This window comes from Nannospalax galili, unplaced genomic scaffold (assembly GCF_000622305.1).
Source record: "Nannospalax galili isolate Female #2095 unplaced genomic scaffold, S.galili_v1.0 scaffold183, whole genome shotgun sequence".
NCBI classification, from domain to species: Eukaryota; Metazoa; Chordata; class Mammalia; order Rodentia; family Spalacidae; genus Nannospalax; species Nannospalax galili.
In genome coordinates, this window is record NW_008350555.1 from 1,932,509 (window position 1) to 1,952,833 (window position 20,325).

General features: G+C 40.5%; 1 protein-coding gene across 3 annotated transcripts in view; it reads left to right on the top strand.

Moving 5' to 3' along the window:
- Positions 1-20,325, top strand: part of Esrp1 (epithelial splicing regulatory protein 1) — a 66,868-nt gene that overhangs the window by 16,642 nt on the left and 29,901 nt on the right. For 2 of the 3 annotated variants that reach the window (XM_029570809.1, XM_029570810.1), the window contains exons 5-12: positions 7,137-7,235; positions 7,370-7,424; positions 9,082-9,192; positions 9,304-9,436; positions 9,533-9,575; positions 12,832-13,133; positions 15,374-15,592; positions 17,923-18,121. In XM_029570809.1, coding sequence (XP_029426669.1) covers positions 7,137-7,235; positions 7,370-7,424; positions 9,082-9,192; positions 9,304-9,436; positions 9,533-9,575; positions 12,832-13,133; positions 15,374-15,592; positions 17,923-18,121 — 1,161 coding nt within the window. The remainder of the gene's footprint in view (positions 1-7,136; positions 7,236-7,369; positions 7,425-9,081; positions 9,193-9,303; positions 9,437-9,532; positions 9,576-12,831; positions 13,134-15,373; positions 15,593-17,922; positions 18,122-20,325) is intronic. The other variant, XM_008847840.3, reaches the window with a different exon arrangement.

Genomic DNA, 20,325 nt, shown 5'->3' on the forward strand with positions numbered 1-20,325 from the left:
TGTGTGTGTGTGTGTGTGTGTGTGTGTGTGTGTGTGTGTGTATGACTGGATGTTGATAGTCCTGGTTCGTCTCTGTGCAAGATATTGCAGAACAGCTCTGCCTTTGTCTTGATCTGTCTGTCTGAGGGGTGAATCGTGTCATCTGTGTTTTCCAGGTGAGCAGCAGGATCTCACTGAGGAAACCAGGCCAGCTCAGGACATCAGCCTGTGCCCAGCCATCCAGGGGCTGATTCGTGGTCCTGTGTAGGTAGTCAGGTAGGGAAGCAGTAGGCTCAACTTGGGTTCAGCACATGGGCTTGACCTCAACAAGACTGGCTGATTGTGTCACTGCTGAGTGTCCACCCTGCCACCAGAAGACAGCAATGCAGAGCCCTTATCTGGCCCAGATAACAGCCAGCTCCTTGTGGGGAAGTTGGTGTCTTTATATCCCCTCCCTCCATCATGGGAGTCTCAGGAATTTATCATCACTGGGAGGGTGTTTATTCTGTGTATAGATTTACCCTCCATGCCTGTGAAGCTTCTTGCTACAGACTCACCCATGCCCAGGGCACTTTCATTGTGCTGTTGGGGTAGGAAATTTCTCAAAGAGACTGTCATTCTCATTGCTGTGACAGAACATCTGACAGAAAGCTACTTCCTGGAGGAAAGAGGTATTTTGGCTTACAGTTCGAGAGGGTGCAGTTCACGGCAGGGTTGGCAAGGCAGTGGGCACTGGAGGCTGTTTGCTCACATCTCCATATGGATTAAGCAGAGAGAGGAATTCTTGCAGCAGGCTAGCTCTCTCTTTTCTCCTCTTTTCTCCCCCCATCCCATGAAGTGGTGCCATTCACTTCAGAGTGGGTCCTTCCCCTCAGTTAAGCCTCTCAGGAAATCCCCCAGGCATTCCCGAAGGTATGCCCTGATAGGTAAAAAGTTGGTGGAGAACAAGTGAATGGATGATGAGGCACAGAGGAACAGCTAAAACTCCATCAAAATAGGGTTTATTAGCAAAGGAACACATGGGACAGATTCCCTTCCGGGCAGAGAAAATGTCTGAGCTGGGGTCTTTTAAAAGGGAGGCTTCTGCTTCCTGCAGAAGGTGGGAAGATGTATTTTCTTTTAAAGTTGGCAGGGAGTGGGAGAGCAGGGCTGTTAAAACCTGTCCTCTTTAGGGATCAAAGGGGAAGCCTGCTGTATTGGCCAAATAGTGGAGAAAAATCTGCTTCTCTTGACTTCAAAGACCAAGGTGCTTATCAGCTAGGTTCCCTTTTCTCAGGAGCATGAGAAGTCCTTGGGATCCTGTTGGTGAGCGGGCAGGGCTATCTGAACCTTAACAACAACCACAAGGATTTAAACTTTTATATTTTTGTATCTATGCTAAAAATGTCTACCATAAAGATACTGTGTATCACCTATAAAAAATTCAGCCACAAGATCTTATTTTTTGCATATGTATGGTGTTCGTGCCTCTGTGTGTGTGTGTGTGTGTGTGTGTGTGTGTGTGTGTGTGTGTGTGTGCGCGGGCGTGCATGAGCACAAGGAGGTGGTTTGGGCATGTAGCAGGTCAAGTTGACTTTTAAAAGTTGATACAGCTTAAAGCTACTGGTTTCTGTGGCTCAAAGGGAAACATGTTGGTACATGTTATATGGAACCACATTAACCACATGCCAGTGACATATTCTTAATTCAGAAGGAGAATTTAGTAAAATGTTTCTTCAGCTACTTACCTATTTCAACACAGGTGGGAGACTTTACTATTTGATCTTTTTCTTTCACTTTTATCTATAAATTTTCAAATTGTTCAAAGTAGGAAAACTGAGCAAAGCTTTCTTAAGACTTACAGTCAAAACATAGCTGTATTATAACTCGAGTGCCATTATCCACTAGCCAGGAACTGAGTTAGGGAATATTGCTACATCACAGTATTTCATCTTTCCTCTCTTCTGCCTAGTGGGATTATGGTGAAAATTACAAGAAATGCACACCTCCAAAAAACAGTGTTTCAAATGCCTTTATGCCTCTGTGTGTGTGTGTGTGTGTGTGTGTGTGTGTGTGTGTGTGTTTCTGGGACTTTAAATAGTTTTATTACAATCTGATGATAAATATCTATCTAGAGAATTCTTTTATAGGTATATAGTTGATCTGTTCAATCATAATATAAAAATTTTTAAATCATTAGGAGTTAGGATTAGGAAATACCAAACCTGAGCATGAAACCAACAATCTGAATCTGTCTCTTCTGATGGGGTCCTCTGTAGGTGGACCCACCTTCATGTGGTTGAAGTCTGTTTCTGCCTCTTTTTCATGATTCGAGCAGGAGGCTGCAGGGATAGTGCTTCCTGATTTTTCCTGGAGCTTGGAGGCAGACTGCAAACCTATACATAAATAGCTAGGATGCCAGCACCTGTACTCTCCTGCAGACCTCTGAAGGAACTCAACAACTTCAAGTCTCTCAGGTAGGCTGTGCACACCCTGAGGATACAGTCCATTTCCATCTTTGTTTACTCAGCATTAGTACAGTATAGTTCCAGAGGACAAAAGTTGAGGATGAGTGAAAGTGATCAAAGGAGGGTGAAGTCCATGCTTGGGAAATGTGTAATACGCTTACGAAGAATGCAGTTTTCTAGAGGGAGTATTTCTGACACAGTTGCTGCTTCCGGTCTGGAGCAGCTAGGGAAGGCCTTGCTGCAGGTGGTGGTTTTCATGTTGGAAAAGGAGTTAAGACAGTAAAAGTACGTTATAGAGAATGTAGTTGAGCATTTATAGAAGAGAAACATGAGCCATTTGAATAAAGTATCTTTTTATCCTCCCTATTTCTCCAAACCTAACTTACCCTTCTCAAGAATTCTGTCCCAGGATGGAAAGTTAGGAGGATGTGGTAAGCATGCTATGTACATATCTGTATTTGGCCTATCTTTTGGTGACCTCCATTCCTTAGGTCAGCAGTCAGCAAATGGCCAAATAACTGAAATTTAGGGTCTATTTTTCACATAGTATGTCTTTTTTTTTGTTCCTTTAACAATGTAAAATCTGTTCTTTATTCTGGCTCCATGATCTGTGGAGCCAGGACCAACTTTACTGGAAATACATGCTTGTCTGTAGGTTTCCCATATGTATTAGCCCATAGGCTTTTACATCCCATCTTGACCCAGCATCATGCTGGTCTTTATTCAGTGCTTCCTTGGGTAATTTTCTCAAATCTTTCCTTTTAAAAATGTATTTTTTATGTGTATGAGTGTTTCATGTGTATGCAATGCCTGTGGAGGCCTGAAGAGGGCTTTGGATCCCCTTGAATTGGCATTACAGATGGTGGTGTGGGTGTTGGGAACTGAACCCAGGTCTTCTGCAAGAGAAACCAGTATCCTTAAGCACTGAGCCATTTTTCTAGCCTCCCAAATTCTCTTTCTAATGAATGTCTTCTGGGATGAGAACCTTCTCTTTGAAATGAACAAATGGTAAAGGGTGAAGTTGGAGCTGTTGGGAACTATTAAATGGCAACAGTGGTCCTAACCCTGGAGTGATTTTTGCGTGCCTGGATACATGTTTAGTTTTCATAAAAATGGGATTGTGCTGGGCGTGGTGGTACATGCCTTTAATTCCAGCACTTGGGAGGCAGAGGCAGGCGGATCTCTGTGAGTTCAAGGCCAGCCTGCTCTACATAGTGAGTTCGAGGACAGCTGGGGCTACAGGGAGACCCTGTCTCAAAAAAACCAAAAAAAAAAAAAAAAAAAAAAATAGGATTGCAAGGGGGCAAGGCTAGAGAGATGGCTCAGTGGTTAAGAACACTGGTGGTTCTTGCAGAAGACCCGGGTTTGAATTCCAATACCCACATGGCAGCTAACAACTGTCCATAACTCCAGTTCCAGGGGATCCGATGGCCACATGGCAGCTAACAACTGTCCATAACTCCAGTTCCAGGGGATCTGATGGCCTCTTCTGTCCTCTGAGGGCATTGCATGACATGGGTGCACTTACCTACATGCAAGCAATATACTCATACACATAAAATAAAAGTAATAAATAAATTTTTTAAAAAAATGGGATGAGGGGTAAGAGGACAACATACCGTTGAAACTCCTGCAGTGTACAGAAAACTTCCCCTTCCAACAAAGTACTGTGCAGCCTGCACATCGAGCAAGTACTAAGGCTGAGAAGTGTGACTCATCCAGTAGGGCTGGTTTCCATTCCTTGGATTAGTTTTACATCATTATGGGTCCATTCAATGCTGAATACATTATTACAACTACAGAGCTGGTAACAATTGTTGAGTGGCAAAGTTGAGATGGGCCAACAGTCTCTCTTCAGTGTCTTCATCTCTTGGCTCTGGGGTTTCGGTCTTGTTATTCTTGAAGATGATGCTGGGTTCCTAAATACCACGTAGTACCTCCTGCACATGATAGCCTTTAATCCCAGTTGGTCAACATTGGTCCTGCTTGAGCATCTCCTAGAACTGACTTTGTGATCTCTCACACACTTCTTTCTCACCAGTCAGTAGAAATGCAGAGGCAAGAGTATGGGCATGGTCTACTATTCCAGCTTTCTGGTTATTTGGGAGTGTAGGAAGAGGGGGATACACATACCTTATGTAAATGTCTGTTCTGAGTTCGGGCTTTTTTAAAAATGTAATTTAATTATCACAAAAAACCTAGAGTAAAGATTATTGTGGCTTTAGCTTTATAGATGAGCTAAAGTTTAGTAGGATTAACTAATTTGCTACTTACTATCTTTACTGAGAAAAGAAGGGAAGTTGAGGAAAATGGAAAGTGGTTTTAAACAGAATGGAATTAATTCTTCTGATTGGCTGTGAGAGTATGCTGAATTGCTTCATCTTTGCATCCTCCTGCTCTGCACTAAATAGTACATAAAGGGCCATTTCTTTTTACATCTTTAACCTTTATAAATACTACTTATGGGGCTGGAGTGATGGCTTAGCAGTTAAGATTGCTGGCTGCTCTTGCAGAGAACCCAGCTTCAGTTCCCAACACCCACATGGCAACTAACAGTCATCCATAACTCCAGTTCCAGGGGATCTGATGCCATCTTCTGACTTCTGTGGGCATTTGCACAACATTGGTGCAAATCCTTGCAGGGGATATACTCATGCACATAAAATAAAAACAACTTTTAAAATATTAATCCTAGCTACAAAACTGAATAAAATAAGGCAGATATAAGTACCACCCAGATGGGTGCTTTCATCTTAAACTATAGAGAAAAAATGCATTCTCATAGTAATATCTTTGATGGGCATTTTACTGTTAAAATTTTATTGTAGGCCAGCAGGTCAAGGCACCTGCCACCGAGCCTGACAACCTGAATTCACTCCCTAGGACCAATTTGTTTGAAGGAGAAAACAATTTTCTGAAAGTTGTCCTCTGATCTCCATACATGCACCATAGTACAAGAACTCAGAGTGAATGCCAGTTTTCAGAGCAAAACATCACATGTATACCCACAAATAGGTGGCGCACACCTGTAGTCCCAGCACTTGGGAGGCAGAGGCAGGCAGATCTCTGTGAGTTCAAGGCCAGCCTGGTCTACATAGTAAGTTCTAGGACAGCTGGGATCCAGGGAGACCCTACTTCAAAAAGACAAAAACAAAACAAACAAACAAAAAAAACAATATGCTTTAAAAAGTTATTGTGGTTTACATAATACAAAATGGCGAGTGCATGCCTTTAATCCCAGCACTCAGGAGGCAGAGGCAGTTGGATCTCTGAGTTTGAGGCCAACTGGTCTCCATGGTGAGTCCAGGCCAGCTGTGCCTACAGGGAGACCCTGTCTTAAAACAAAAGGCAAAATAAAAATAAAATGTAGAAAACATATTTCTTGGTTTATTTCATAAACATGTTTATGAAAACATGGTCAAAAAACATTAGAACTGCTGTGCACCTGTATTCTCAGCTCTTGGGCTGCTGTAGCACACTGGAAGATTCCTTGAGGCAGACCCGATCAGCCTGGGCAATGTAGTGAGACCCCGTCTCAAAACACACTTGCTATTATTGGCTCAGAGTGATTGAGTTACTGCTAAATTTTGATTTCAGAGAATTAGCATTTGTGGGGCTGGAAAGATGGCTCAGTGGTTAAGAGCACTGACTGCCCTTGCAGAGGACCTGGATTCACTCTCCAGAACTCATATGGTGGCTAACAGCTGTCCATAATTCTAGGGGAGCCAATATTCTTTTTTGGCCTCTGTGGGCATTACATGCATGTTGCACACATACATGCAGGCCAAGCACTCATACACATAAAATAGAAAAGAATTAAGAATTTAAAAATATTTTTATTTGTGTGAATGTATTGCCTGCATGTATGTAAGTGCACCCATGCCATACAATGCCTGTAGAGGTCAGATGAGGGTGTCAGATCTCCTAGAACTGCAGTTATGTATGGTTGTTAGCCATCATCTGGTTGCTGGGAAGTGAAACTGGGTCCTCTGCAAGGGCAGTCAGTGTTCTTGACTGCTAAGCCATCTCTCCAGCCCCCAAATAAAAAATATTTTCAAAAGAACTAGCGTTTGTGTGTACTACCATTGAAGATGCAATATCGTATAGGGTTCTAAAAGTATTCTGGAGGAGAAGTTTTGAGTAAAAGTAGCATAATGTTATTAGTAATCTGAGGTATCTATTGCAAACAGTAGGTCAAAATAACTTGTTAGTACCTCCTGGTTTTAACTGACATGGTATCTTTAAGTTGCATGGTCATTGTTTTGTGTGTATAATAGATAGGTGAAGGCTTCTAATTAATTTTGTTGGTTTTTATTTTATATTTATGTGTATGAGTTTTTGCCTGCAAGTATGTAAGTGCACCTGAGCATGCAGTGCCTGTAAACATCTGAAGAGGGTGTTGGATACCCTGGAGTTGGAGTTGCAGATGGTGGTCAGCCCCCCATGTGGGTGCTGGGGACCAAACCTGGGTCCCTAGAACAAGAAGTCATTTGAATTGCTGATCCATGACCAGTTCCACATTTGCTGTTGGTAATACCCCAGGATAAAGTTGATAGTAAAGGACATCAGGGAGTGGGGATGTAGTCCTTGCTGATGAAAAATAGTCATCTAAAGAATTTTGCCTGGCCTTTTGACTCTAGAAGTTTAATTTATGGTTAGCAGTAACTTCATTTTACCTCTCCAAACTGTTTCCTTAGCTTTGCCTCCTAGGTTTAAACTTTGAGAAGAATGGTTCAGTCTCTCGGTATGGAGCCTCTCAAGTTGAAGATATGGGGAATGTAATTTTGGCAATGATCTCAGAGCCTTACAGTGAGTATTATTATTGTGATGATGTAGTGCTAGGATTTGATCCCTTTATCTTTCCCTCATCTACACTTTCGGTTTCTTTTCCTGGTTTGGTTCTCTGGTAGCTAAGATGATGACTTGTATGTTCTCACTTTTAGATCACAGGTTTTCAGACCCAGAGAGAGTAAACTACAAATTTGAAAGTGGCACTTGGTGAGTAATTAACACTATTCGTTTGAACCTTTAAAATTCGTTCCTATTCATATTATGGCATTTAAATCCCTTTGTATATTAGTAATTTCATCAAAGTTTTCTGTTGCTGTTATTTTTAGGTTATCTGTTGCTTAAGCTTGAGCTTGTGAATTGAGATTAAAATTGAATGAAGTATTGGGATCTTTAACTTCTCAATGATTTAGATACATCCTGCATTCAATTTGTAATTTTTCACTTTAGTTTCTTCATATGTGCCCAGCCCTTCCAAAGGAAAAGTAGAAGACTTTAAAAGAACTCTTGAGGGCCTGGAGTAGTGACACATGCCTTTAGTCCCAGGACTCTGGAGGCAGAAAGCAGACAAATCTCTTAGTTCAAGGCCAGCCTGATCTACATAGTGAGTTCCAGGCCAGGGATACACAGTGAATGCCAGCCCCCCACCCCCCAAAAAAAAAAAACAAGGAAAAGAATTCTTGAGGAGCTGGAGGGAGATGGGGAGATGGCTCAGTGGTTAAAAGCACTTACTGCTTTTAAAGAGAACAAGAAAACACTGGTTTGGTTCCCAGTGTCACATCAGACAGCTCACAACTGCCTTTAATTTCAGTTCTGACATCCTCTGGCCTCAAGCCACAGGCACATAAACTCATACATACACATACATTTTAAAAGTCCGCTTGATTTTTACTGGGATATGTTACCGTGTCTATTTTAGAGCAAAGACATCTAAAGAGGAGTCTGAGGGGTGGTATTTCTGTTTGTGATATAGGTAGACATGGTTATGTTCATCAGTTGCTGTCATGTGTTGCATGAGATTGTCTGGTACCTGATGATGAATAGAAACTTTTCACAGCTTTGCTAATGGAGATCACTAAAGCTGATTTAGTTGTTGAGAAAGTGACTCATTAGGAAAATGTCCTGGGATTACTGAAATTATGAACATGAGAAACAGCATTGAAAGGTGTCAAAACGTATAATAGGTGATTTGCAAGTGACTCACTAAGGTGTGGAGACTCCCGGGTGTTTCCATAAACACCCTGTGATGGTGCTCCAGTTTGACAGGGGAGAGATTTTAGTGGCAGACTTCTGACCACATGCACACATTCCCAGTGTGGGTTAATTGCAGCTCTGTTCTGATGATCCTTGCTGCCAAGCCAGATTTAACTCCTTTGTATGTGTTGGGCAGATCTGAGAAAGCACTAACATCCATCTTCCTTGGTCTAGATATGGTGGCTCAGGCCAGTGATCCCAGTACTTGGGAGGCGGAGCCAGAGGATCTTACATTCAAGGTCAACCTGGGCGGTATATTGAAATGTTGCCTCAAAGCAAAACAAAAACAACCTTGGTTCTTTGTAAGGTCATGAGGGTACTGAGAGAATTTTGCTTCCTATAAATTGATCTTACGTATTTTTGAGTTTATGACAAGCAAGCAGCTCTTCAGCTGGTAGGTAGTTTCCTGAGTGAGCTAGGTATATTGGATCTACACAGACAACTTTCTATAGTGATACCCTTAACAAGTTCTTTGAACTGTCTCCAAACATGTTTTCAGTTTATAAAGGAGTCAGGATTGTGAGCCAGTGTGATCTCCAAATAAATACTCATATTTAACCAGGCCAAATCGCCTTGCGTTAATGGGACAACTTAAATTCTGTTTCCTTCACAGCAGCAAGATGGAACTTATCGATGACAACACTGTAGTCAGGGCTCGAGGCTTACCGTGGCAGTCTTCAGATCAAGACATCGCAAGGTTCTTCAAAGGACTCAATATTGCCAAGTTGGTTTTCTTTACTTAATGTTTTACTCAATCCCAATGGAGTACTGGGTTTTCTATCATTTCTCCTCACTGTGTTTTTTTCCTACCTACCATGTTTTGTTACTTTTAAAGGGGAGGTGCAGCACTTTGTCTGAATGCTCAGGGGCGAAGGAATGGAGAAGCGTTGGTTAGGTTTGTAAGTGAGGAGCACAGAGACTTAGCCCTGCAGAGGCACAAACATCACATGGGGACTCGGTATATTGAGGTACGTGTTCACAGCCAGACACACTTGACCTCTTCAGTGGCATATTAGCACCTAACAGAATGCTTAGAAACTGTTTTCACGTCTCTATTTTATTAGGTTTACAAAGCAACAGGTGAAGATTTTCTGAAAATTGCTGGTGGTGAGTACCTTTCATGTAATATGGTTTTCCTTAATAACAACCTAAAGTTTTGTATACTTAGTCTCTTGTGTTTTTGGCAGTTTTAAAAAAATTATTGTATGTATTGTGTGTATGCAGCTGTCACAGTGACGTGGAGGTTAGGATAACTATGGAGTTGGTTCTCCCCTTCGACGATTATGTGTGTTCTGAGGATCAAATTCACATCATTACATTTGTGCTACAAGTGCTTTTTATCTATTGAGATACCTCACCAGCCCCAATCTAGTATTTTTGGGTATGTAGTATTTACACAAATGTGGTTAGAAGAAGAAATACAGGTTTGGGCTTTTTTTATTTAGTTGCTTTCAATTTTTTGTTTATGAGTGGTTTTTGTTTTTTAAATTTTATTTTCATTTTATGTGTATGCATATTGCCTGCTTGTAGATAACTGTACCTGTGTCACGAAATGCCCTAGGAAGTCAGAAGAGGCTGTCGGATCCCTTGGGACTGGAGTTATGGACAGTTGTTAGCTGCCATGTGGGTGCTGGGATTCGAACCCAGGTCTTCTGCAAGAACAACCAGTGTTCTTAACCGCTGAGTCATCTCTCCAGCCCTATGAGTGTTTTGCGTGCAAATATCTAAGTGCACCCATGCATGCAATGCCTACAGAGGCCAGAAGAGAGGGTTGGATCCCTTGGAACTGGAGTTACAGTTGTTAGCCACCCTGTGGTTGCTGAGAACCAAACCTAATTCATTTGTAAGGACAGCCAGTGCTCTTAACCCCACAAAATAACTAAACCTTTTTTTGCTTTTTTTTTTTTTTTTTGAGACAAGGTCTGCTTGTAGCCCCAGATGGCCTAGAACTTCCTATGTAGACCATGCTGGCCTCAGTCTCACAGAGATCATCCTGTCTCTACCTTCTGAATGCTAGGATTAAAAGACATGTGCCTGGCTGAAACATAAGTTTTTAAATTTTTCAAGTTTCCAACTATTCATTAGCATATAATGTAAAGCAAATGATGCATTTCATATGTTTTCCTACCTGTATATAACTTATCTTGATGGTATTAACTCTTCAGATAGTTTTTGAGCGAGTTATAACCCCAAAACCAAAGAATGATACAGAAAAATAACTCATTTCTCTGTTTTTTGATTTTGATTTTTCTCATTTGATTTTTTTTTTCTGAGATGGTAGCTTAGGCTGGCCTGGAACTTATGTGAATCAGGGTGGCCTCTAGGCAATTCTGCTTTAACCTTGGAGTACTTTTTTTTTTTTAAATAGCCATTCTGTCAGGCTGGCTGATTTTTATTGTTTTTATACCTCTATTTTGTAAATTTCTTTGGTTCTGTTCAGGTTGCTTGTTTTATTTCTTCATTTGTTTTAATATGTTGTGAACATCTCATGTTAAGTGTTTTGATTGTTAATTATAAATATCATTTGTACCATGTTTATGTACATCCTTACTGAACTTAGAGCAGTGAATATTTTTGTATCTTTGTATGTACTGCTCTTTGGGGCAAATCTCTAAACATAGGATAGCTTAGTCTAAGAATTGTAGACCTTTGTAAATATTTTATTTTTATTTTTTTATTTATTTGTTTTTTTGGTCTTTTTGAGACAGGGTCTCCCTGTAGCCCCAGCTGTCCTGAAACTCACTATGTAGACCAGGCTGGCCTTGAACTCACAGAGATCCGCCTGCCTCTGCCTCCCGAGTGCTGGGATTAAAGGCATGCACCACCACGCCCAGCTTTGTATGTATACCTTTTAAATAGACTTCTAGCAAAGTGTCAGATTATACTAGTGAGTTCATTTAAATAAAGAGAACATTTGTATCCGTGCATAATACAGTACTGGTGAATCTTTTTCAGTTGTCGATCTTATTTTCTACAGGAATATTTTTACTTCAGTTTTCTAGTATATTTCTGACGTTCCAAAGTAGTAGTTAATATTGGTGGTAACAACAGTGTATGCAGTTACTGAGGACTTAACAGGATCCTGGGGTTTCATGGTAAACACATTGGAAATTGGGGATATTTAATAATACACATTGTTGCCTGGATTTTATTCTATTTGAGTAGTGTGATAAGAATTTTCAATTAAGAGAAAGTGTTGCTAGTGTGTGTTTGCAGGATATGCATTTCCTATATAGTACTGCTGTAGAAGATGCTTTAGTTTATTCAGAATGTTGACAAATATTGCAACTGTGTGTATTCATTATATTCTTTTTTTTTTTTTTTGGTCTTTTTGAGACGTCTCCCTGTAGTCCCAGCTGTCCTGGAACTCACTATGTAGACCAGGCTGGCCTCAAACTCACAGAGATCCACCTGCCTCTGCCTCCTGGGTGCTGGGGCTACAGGCATGCACGACCACGCTGGGCTTGTATTCATTATATTCTTAAGAAACTTCCATTAAAAGTAATACGGAAGGGCTGGAGAGATGGCTTAGTGGTTAACAGCACTGTCTGCTCTTGCAGAGGACCCGGGTTTGAGTCCCACCAGTCATATGGCTGCTAACAAGCATCTATAACTCCAGTTGTAGGGGGTCTGAGGGGTCTGATACCCTCTTCTGACCTCCACAGGCATTGCAGACACAGATGCACTTATGTACTTCTACGCAAAACATTCACATAAAATAAGTAATGAGGAAATAACAAACAGTATACTGTAGAGGTTTTAGCCTTCTTTATTCTCATAGTTTATGAATTGGTTGTTTTTTACAGATGTGGAAACTAAGGCTTGAACAAAGTCATGCCCAGAATAGCTAAGGCTAGACCAGTCATTTTGGATCTAGGATTTGTTCCTTTTTGTTCTTGTGTGGCTGGACATTAAGCTCAAAGCCTTATGCCGTAGACAAGAACTCTACCACTGAGCTTCATCCCCACCTAGGACCAGTATGCCTTTAATTAGTCTAGTAACTTAGTACAACTCCATGAGAATGGGTGGATGCTCTCTGACCTGTCTGGCCAGCTTCCTGAGCTAAGAGAGGTGCTTTATAAAGATGTTAGGGGCCGAGAATTCTGAGTCCTAGTGTAGGTGTTACCTCATGAACCATCATGAATTCAGTAGGAGGGTGGATCTTGGATGCTGAGGCTGTGACTGAATGGTAGAGCACTTAGCAGGCTAAGGTGCTGGGTTTGATTCCCAGCAGCGTGTGTGTGCATGCACACACAAACACTCTCTCTCTGTCTCACACACACAGTGAGCCAGGAATTTTCCCATCTTAAATTTGGTTAAGTTAGTAACTTTTCTCCCCATGTTTTCTAATCATTTTCTCTAGGGACATCCAATGAGGTAGCCCAGTTTCTCTCCAAGGAAAATCAAGTCATTGTGCGGATGAGGGGGCTGCCTTTCACAGCTACAGCTGAAGAAGTGGTGACTTTCTTTGGACAGCATTGCCCTATCACTGGGGGAAAGGAAGGCATCCTCTTTGTCACCTACCCGGATGGTAGGCCAACAGGGGATGCATTTGTACTCTTCGCTTGTGAGGAATATGCACAGAATGCATTGAGGAAACATAAGGACTTACTGGGTAAAAGATACATTGAACTCTTCAGGAGCACAGCAGCTGAAGTTCAGCAGGTTTGTTTTTGAGAGCCTATTAAAACCTTTGCCTTAAATTTTTTCTTTTATTAAGTTGCGGCACTAAGGTTTACTTAGTAGATACTTCCTAAACAGAAATTAAATAGATGTAGGAAAGAAATTAATAAAAATATTTTAAAATGGTTTGGTAGTGCACACCTATAGTCCCAGCTCTTGAGATGCTGTGGAAAAACATAAGTTTAAGGCCAGCCTGGCCTATGTAGCATGACCCTCTCTCAAAATATATATGTTAAAAAGCAACAGCAATAATAATGGGTAGTACTGAGGAATTTTGCATATATTGTCATATTTAATATTTGCTAAGTTCTCCTCTTTATCTTTAATAACAACCCTACTCACAATATTAAAACTTGAAGAGGGGCTGGAGAGCTGGCTCAGAGATCAAGAGCCCTGGCTGCTGTTGCAAAAGACCTGGGTTCAGATCCCAGCACCCACATGGTGGCTAACAGTCTAACTCTATTTCCAAGAAATCTAACACCCTCTTCTGTTCTCTGCAGACACCACTGCACTTACACGCATGCAGGCATAACACTGATACACATAAAATAAAAATAAATAAATCCTGAGAGACAGAGGCAGGCAGATCTGAGTTCTAGGCCAGCTTGATCTACATATTGAGTTCTAGGTCAGTTGGGACTACAGGGAGACCCTGTCTCAAAAAGACCAAAAAAAAAAAGCCAGGTGTGCTGGTGCACGCCTGGTCATGGTGCAGCACTTGGGAGGCAGAGGCAGGTGGATCTCTCTGAGTTCAAGGCCAGCCTGGTCTATAGCGAGTTCCAGGTCAGCTGGGGCTACAGGGAGACCCTGTCAAAAAAACACATACACACAAAAACACCACCAAAAAATAAATGTGATCTCATACCCAGTAGGTAGTAACTGTTACCTTATTTTAAAACCAAATATATACATTTAAATTTTTTATTTCCCTGTTTTATTTTAAAACCACCATTTAATGTCTTTTTGACCTAAATTTTGACATCTTGAAATTAATGTCTCACTGAAGTATTATTGATTTGGAACTTCTGCTATGGTACATTTGATTTGCTGTCTTATGATAAATTTCTACATAAAAGTACTTGTAACACTTTGATCAATTTATGATTGATTGCTTCAGAATTTGAGATAGCATGTAAACAAAAGGAAGTAAATAATTTCAAAGGCTGTAATGCTTAGATTTCATGGTAAATGTGGGGATGCCACAAGGGCATTTGCACAGGGACCAGCTTAAAGTACTTGGCATGTTATAAAGTCAAAAATGGACAAAAAAACTTGTGGGTCTTGCTTAGATCGTATTTTCAAAATGTCTCTGATCTCTCCTCCATTCTCTGGGCAGATGATATTCACTTGATCTACAAGATACCGAAGATTATCTGTCATGATAATGCCTTAAATTCATGTGGGAGCTAAATTACTGTTTATCATTTTGTGTCTTGTTTTTCTTTGTGTTTCTATGTGGCATTATGTTTTAATGTTATTCAGAATAATTATTTGCCAAATGGTCCCTTTATAAGGCCATTTTCTTGATTCCCCCCCCCCTGGTTTTGGAGTGGCAGTGTGAAGATAATATTAAGGGAATACTGTATATTCAATGAAATAGAATAAATTACCACAAAAGTTCACATCTAACAGTGTGTCTGTATTTTTTTATATACAGTTCCAGGGTAGGTAGTGATACATTTACCCAGATAGGCACTGCCTCAATAGTAAGTTCATTGTATTCTGTAGAGTGTATGCCTCAGTTTTTAGTTTTTTGTTTTTTTAAAGACAGGGTCTTACTGTGGCTGTCATGGAACTCTGTATACAGAGCAGACTAGCCTCAAACTAATGGGAAATCCTCTTGCCTCCACCTTCTGAGTGCTGGGATTACAGGCATGCACCACCACACCTGGCCTTATCTTACATATTTGATAGAAGTGAATGTCACATTTTGAGAATGGAAATGCATGATCCCTTCATCACTGCTTCTCAAAGTTTATTTGGCTTATAAATTACTCAAGGATCCTGTTTAGCAGATTCATATTCTGTAATACTTCTGTGGTAGAGACATGACTTCATTTAACTCAGGAACTTCCTTGTGTTAAAATGTGCTCTAAACTGATACGTTCTCCATCCCCCAGAAAATCTGCATTTTGAACAGGATCCTGAGCCATCTAGTACTGGTCTATAGACAGCATAGGTGTAGCAAGAGTCTGACTCACTTCTGTTTGCTTTTTGCTCAGGTGCTGAATCGATTCTCCTCAGCCCCTCTTATTCCACTTCCAACCCCACCCATTATTCCAGTACTACCTCAGCAATTTGTGCCCCCTACCAATGTAAGAGACTGTATACGTCTTCGAGGTCTTCCCTATGCTGCCACAATAGAGGACATCTTGGACTTCCTGGGGGAGTTTTCTACAGATATTCGAACACATGGTGTTCACATGGTATTGAATCACCAGGTAAGATGTTTTTATTGGAAAGCTTATTGTTTCTGATGATAATAAAAGAGTAAAATTTTCTTAAGTTTTACATAAGGCTAAGAAAAGATTTAGTTTTAAATATACGAAGTCTTTAGGATGTACTGTAATAGGAGGTTACTGCTAGTATGAGAAAATGAAATTCAGCTTTGATTCTAGGATCACAGAACTCTATCTCATAATCAAAGCATCAGCTCGGAATTGCATATATTATGAGTACATACAACATTTTCCTGTTGGAGCCACTGTGCAACTCTGCAGTTGTGGCGTGAAAGCAGTCACCGTCTATACAGAAGCAAATGAGCATGCCTGTGTTCTGATATATTTTGTCTTCACAGACTTTACAAATGAGTTACTTTAAATTCAGTTGCATTAAAGAATAATTGCTGAGAGCTCTTTCTCAAAGGCCAACTGAATTCTTCCAGTATGTCAGGAAGTATTTCCTAGGTTGGTGCCACTTGATTTTTGATTAAACAGAATTAATCCTATTAGGTACTCAATAGTTCCAGCACCTGTACTCCAGATACTAATAAGCCAACTAGAACTAACTTAAAAATTTTGGAATTCTTTGTTAAAAGCAAAATTATGTAATTTTGGAAGACAAAAGTGTTTTTAGATTATGAATTGAATACAGGTTTATAATAGAAATAGTAAATTGTTTTCCTGACTATTGATTTCCCATTTCTTTTTTTCACATGGAGAATTATTTTTATAACCATGCTACTACCTTACTAGGAGGCATGTATTACTGGGTACAAGGCAACAGCAAGCTTCTTGAGCCCTTGCGTAGTCTTCTAACCTAGCACATGCCAATAGTAACGTTTACTTCATGAAGCCACATACCTTTTGAATCTGACAACTCTAGCATGCTTCACTGGTAGGGAGTTCTTTGAAATAGAATTACCCTTCAGTCGGTATCACCGGGGAATTACTTCTTTCAAGTCACCGTTTTCTAATAACCTTGAAGCTATTACTTTGACAACAGTAGACAGATTTGCCTCCCATAGGACCTTGACCACTTGTTTTCATTGCACTAGAGAAAAATGCTTCTATCAATGATTGACAAGCTCTTAGCTACCTGGAAGATACAGGTTTCCATCTTGGATAGGTTTTGTTGCTAATTTCCTTAGTATGGTAACTTGCATGGTAATAATTTGGTGGTGGTTTTTGGGTTTTGTTTTTTTTTTTTTGGTCTTTTTGAGACAGGGTCTTCTTGTAGCCCCACCTGGCCTGGAACTCACTATGTAGAACAGGCTGGCCTCCCATCTTACAGAGATCCACCTGCCTCTGCTGGGAATGAAGGCGTGTGCCACCTCTTCTGGCATGGAATATTCAATTTGTATTGAATATTTCCTAAGAGGCTTGTAAAACAAACTTTTTTATTTTTATTTTTTTGGTATTTTTGAGACAGGGTCTCCCTGTAGCCCCAGCTGGTCTGGAACTTGATATATAGACCAGGCTGGCCTTGAACTTACAGAGATCTACCTTTAGTGTTGGGACTAAAGGCATGCACCACCACACCCACCTATGTAAAACAAACTTTAAGTAGTTCTATAAGCCGGTTGTATCCTTTTCTCCTGCCCAAAATATTCATGTAAAATATTAGCAAGGTATTTTAGATCTGTGGAACAAAAACCTAGAGGCTTGCCCTTAAAGGGGAGAATTTTAACTAACTATAAGTACAAACTGTCTCTGAGCATGTATTTGAGCAGTTTAAGGTGGATGTGTGAGGGTGTGTGGGAGATTGGCGTCTCTGCAAGGCAGATGGTTCAGCTATATAGCCACCCATCTCCAGGCCTTCCTTACCCCCACCCCTAAGCTGAGGGACAAGCAAAAAGAGGATGTGGCAGGTCTGAGAGGGACCCAGACCAGGAGCTAAAAACGAGCATGGGTTTGTTTAGTTTCCTGTAGGGGAGGGTACATAACTAGCTTTTCTCAATGAAGTGGTTCTTAATCGGATTTTTCAGAAGGGGGAAAAAATCTCCATATATAATCCTGTCTTTTGAAACTACAGTCACAAGGAGACCTTTTCAAAATCCTGTGAATATGATATTAATTTAACAGCAACCAAAAAGGATTGCTTTCAACCACGAGCTCTCAAAACCTTTTCTTGAAGATTTGTGGGTAATTCTGGTGATTAGGTAATGAAACGGAAATCAGATTTCAGTGGATCACACTGTCACCCAGATTTTGTGGCTAAATGTGTCAGTACCATGGGTGATTGTTACTTTGCATGTTTTGTAAGAAACCATTTATTTCCTTGTTGAAGGAGACAGTCTCCTTTTGTTTCTATTCTTCCCCCATGTACTCAGGGACGCCCATCAGGAGATGCCTTTATCCAGATGAAGTCTGCAGACAGAGCATTTATGGCTGCACAGAAGTACCATAAAAAAACCATGAAGGACAGATATGTTGAAGTCTTTCAGTGTTCAGCTGAGGAGATGAACTTTGTGTTAATGGGGGGCACTTTAAATCGAAATGGCTTGTCCCCACCGCCATGTAAGTTACCATGTAAGTTTGTCTTGGGTCTTGGCGCTATTCTACGCTGTATGCTGGTAGGTGCTTAAGCTGCTTTCATGACTTTCTGTGCCCCTGCTTCTTTCTGAGGCAGGCAGGGTGGTTACATAAGGCTTTCCCATCTGAAATCACTAGTATCTGGCAATCATTTAAGACCTTGGTTGTGGACACCCATAATTAGAGATGCTACAAATACCTCCTTTCAAATTATATTCTTGCTTTTCCAGTGATAAGCACTTGGTTTCTGAAGCTTAGTGTGCTCCAGATAAGCACTGACTCTGGGAAGCAACCTGGCTATGTAGATAATTTAATACGCATTTAAAGGTAAAATCTACATGTAGTTGGATCCTTTCCTTTAGTTTATTTGTTCATTGTTTTTGTTTGGTTTTTACTCATTGAGATTTAAGAAGGATGGTTCGATGCCCATTTTGAATTCGTAACTTTTTGAGTATATACTGTGTTTTGAAAATGATAACCTGGGGAGCATTCCTAATGCTGTCCAGGGATGAGCAAGCCAGTAAGACACATCTCTATAAATGCGTAAATGCCTTAGCCAAACTTTGATTGGATCGCAGGATCAGTGCTTAATTCCAAGCCATGCTCTTGCTCATTGGCAGCTGGGTGCTCGCCATCTGGGTCTTGTTTGAGAGGAATAAGCCCCGTAGTCGAGACCAAGTTCTAGTTAATGAATAAGGAACATTTGGGAAACCTAAAGTTAAAACATGAACCTTTTTAAGGTAGTTTTTACTTTTAAATATGAAATACCTTGTAGGCACTTTGGGTATGTTTAAATAACTTGGAACGTAGTTTGAAGATAACTGGAAAGCTATTGATTCTATTAAAGTGGCAGTTTTAAGCATTTAGTTTTATTTTGTAGCAAAGAGGGATCTATACCAATGAAATTGCTTGATAGTATTGCTGATATAACAATTGGGGGGCTTAATCCTTTTTTTCCCCTTGGAATTCCTAAACTCTAATCCATTTCCCTGCTGCTTGCTGTTGGTGAATATCTAAGAGTTGGTTGTTAATAAGTATAAAATTTTAGAAGTTTGATTGAGTTTAAGAAAATATCTTAGATGCTCATATGTCTTCTGTCTGTTAACAACTGATACCAGTACCTTTTAGAATAAGTTCCTGTATGACAATACAGGTCATTGTAAAGGCAAGGATCCTCCCTGCCAATGTGTGGCTGAATTTGTTATACATAACTTTCATTTCCTCCCATTTCTCCTCACAAACTCTTACGAAAGAAGAATTTGATTTGTTTTACTTTTGAGACAAGGTCTTATATCTCAGGCTGGCTTGGTTCTCACTGTGTAATTCCTGCTGGCCTTGAAACTTGTGATTTCTTTCACCTCATCCTCCTGGATGTGAGCCATGATTCTCAACAAAGGAGAAAACCTTTAAATCTGTGTTCCATGTCAGAATATATTTCTGTATCTTTGGCTACGTTTAAGACTTGCCAAAAGTGAAGACTTTTTTTTAAAATCTAAAATTTGGCCAGGTATATTTTTAGCAGAAAGGTTAATATCTTTAAAAATCAGGAATCTAGGGACTGGAGAGATGGTTCAGCAGCTCTTGGAGAGGACCCAGATTAGATCCTCAGCAGCTCTTGGAGAGAACCCAGATTAGATCCTCAGCACCCACATAGTGGCTAACAACCATCCATAACTGCAGTTCCAGGAGATCCAATGCCGCCTTTTGATCTCCGTGGACATTGCATGACACGGGCATTGCACAACACAGGTTCACTTACTTACATACATGCAGGCAACACACTCGTGCACATAAAATAAAAATTAAAGAAAAAACCAAGAATCCATGTGTGCATACCAGCTCCGCCAGTTCTACTGACCTTCATTCCTGCCGCCACATTTAGCTCACTGCCTAATTATATATATAGCAACTGCAGAGCTTAAGGGAATTACATGTTTTTGTTTATCTAATTTCAAAGACTACAGCACTTAAAATACTGTAAAATACTGCTGGAGTTGACATTTCCCATTGAAGACTTTCTTGATGAATCTGGTGAAATGCTGCTAAAGTTCTGTTGGTATGTTATAGTGTGATATTGTCATTCATTAAGAAGGAACGCTTCATAGTCTACTTTTTTTTTGGGGGGGGGGGGGTTTTTGAGACAGGGTCTCTATCGTGTAGCCCCAGCTAGCCTAGAAGTCCTTTCTCCCTTTGTTCATTGT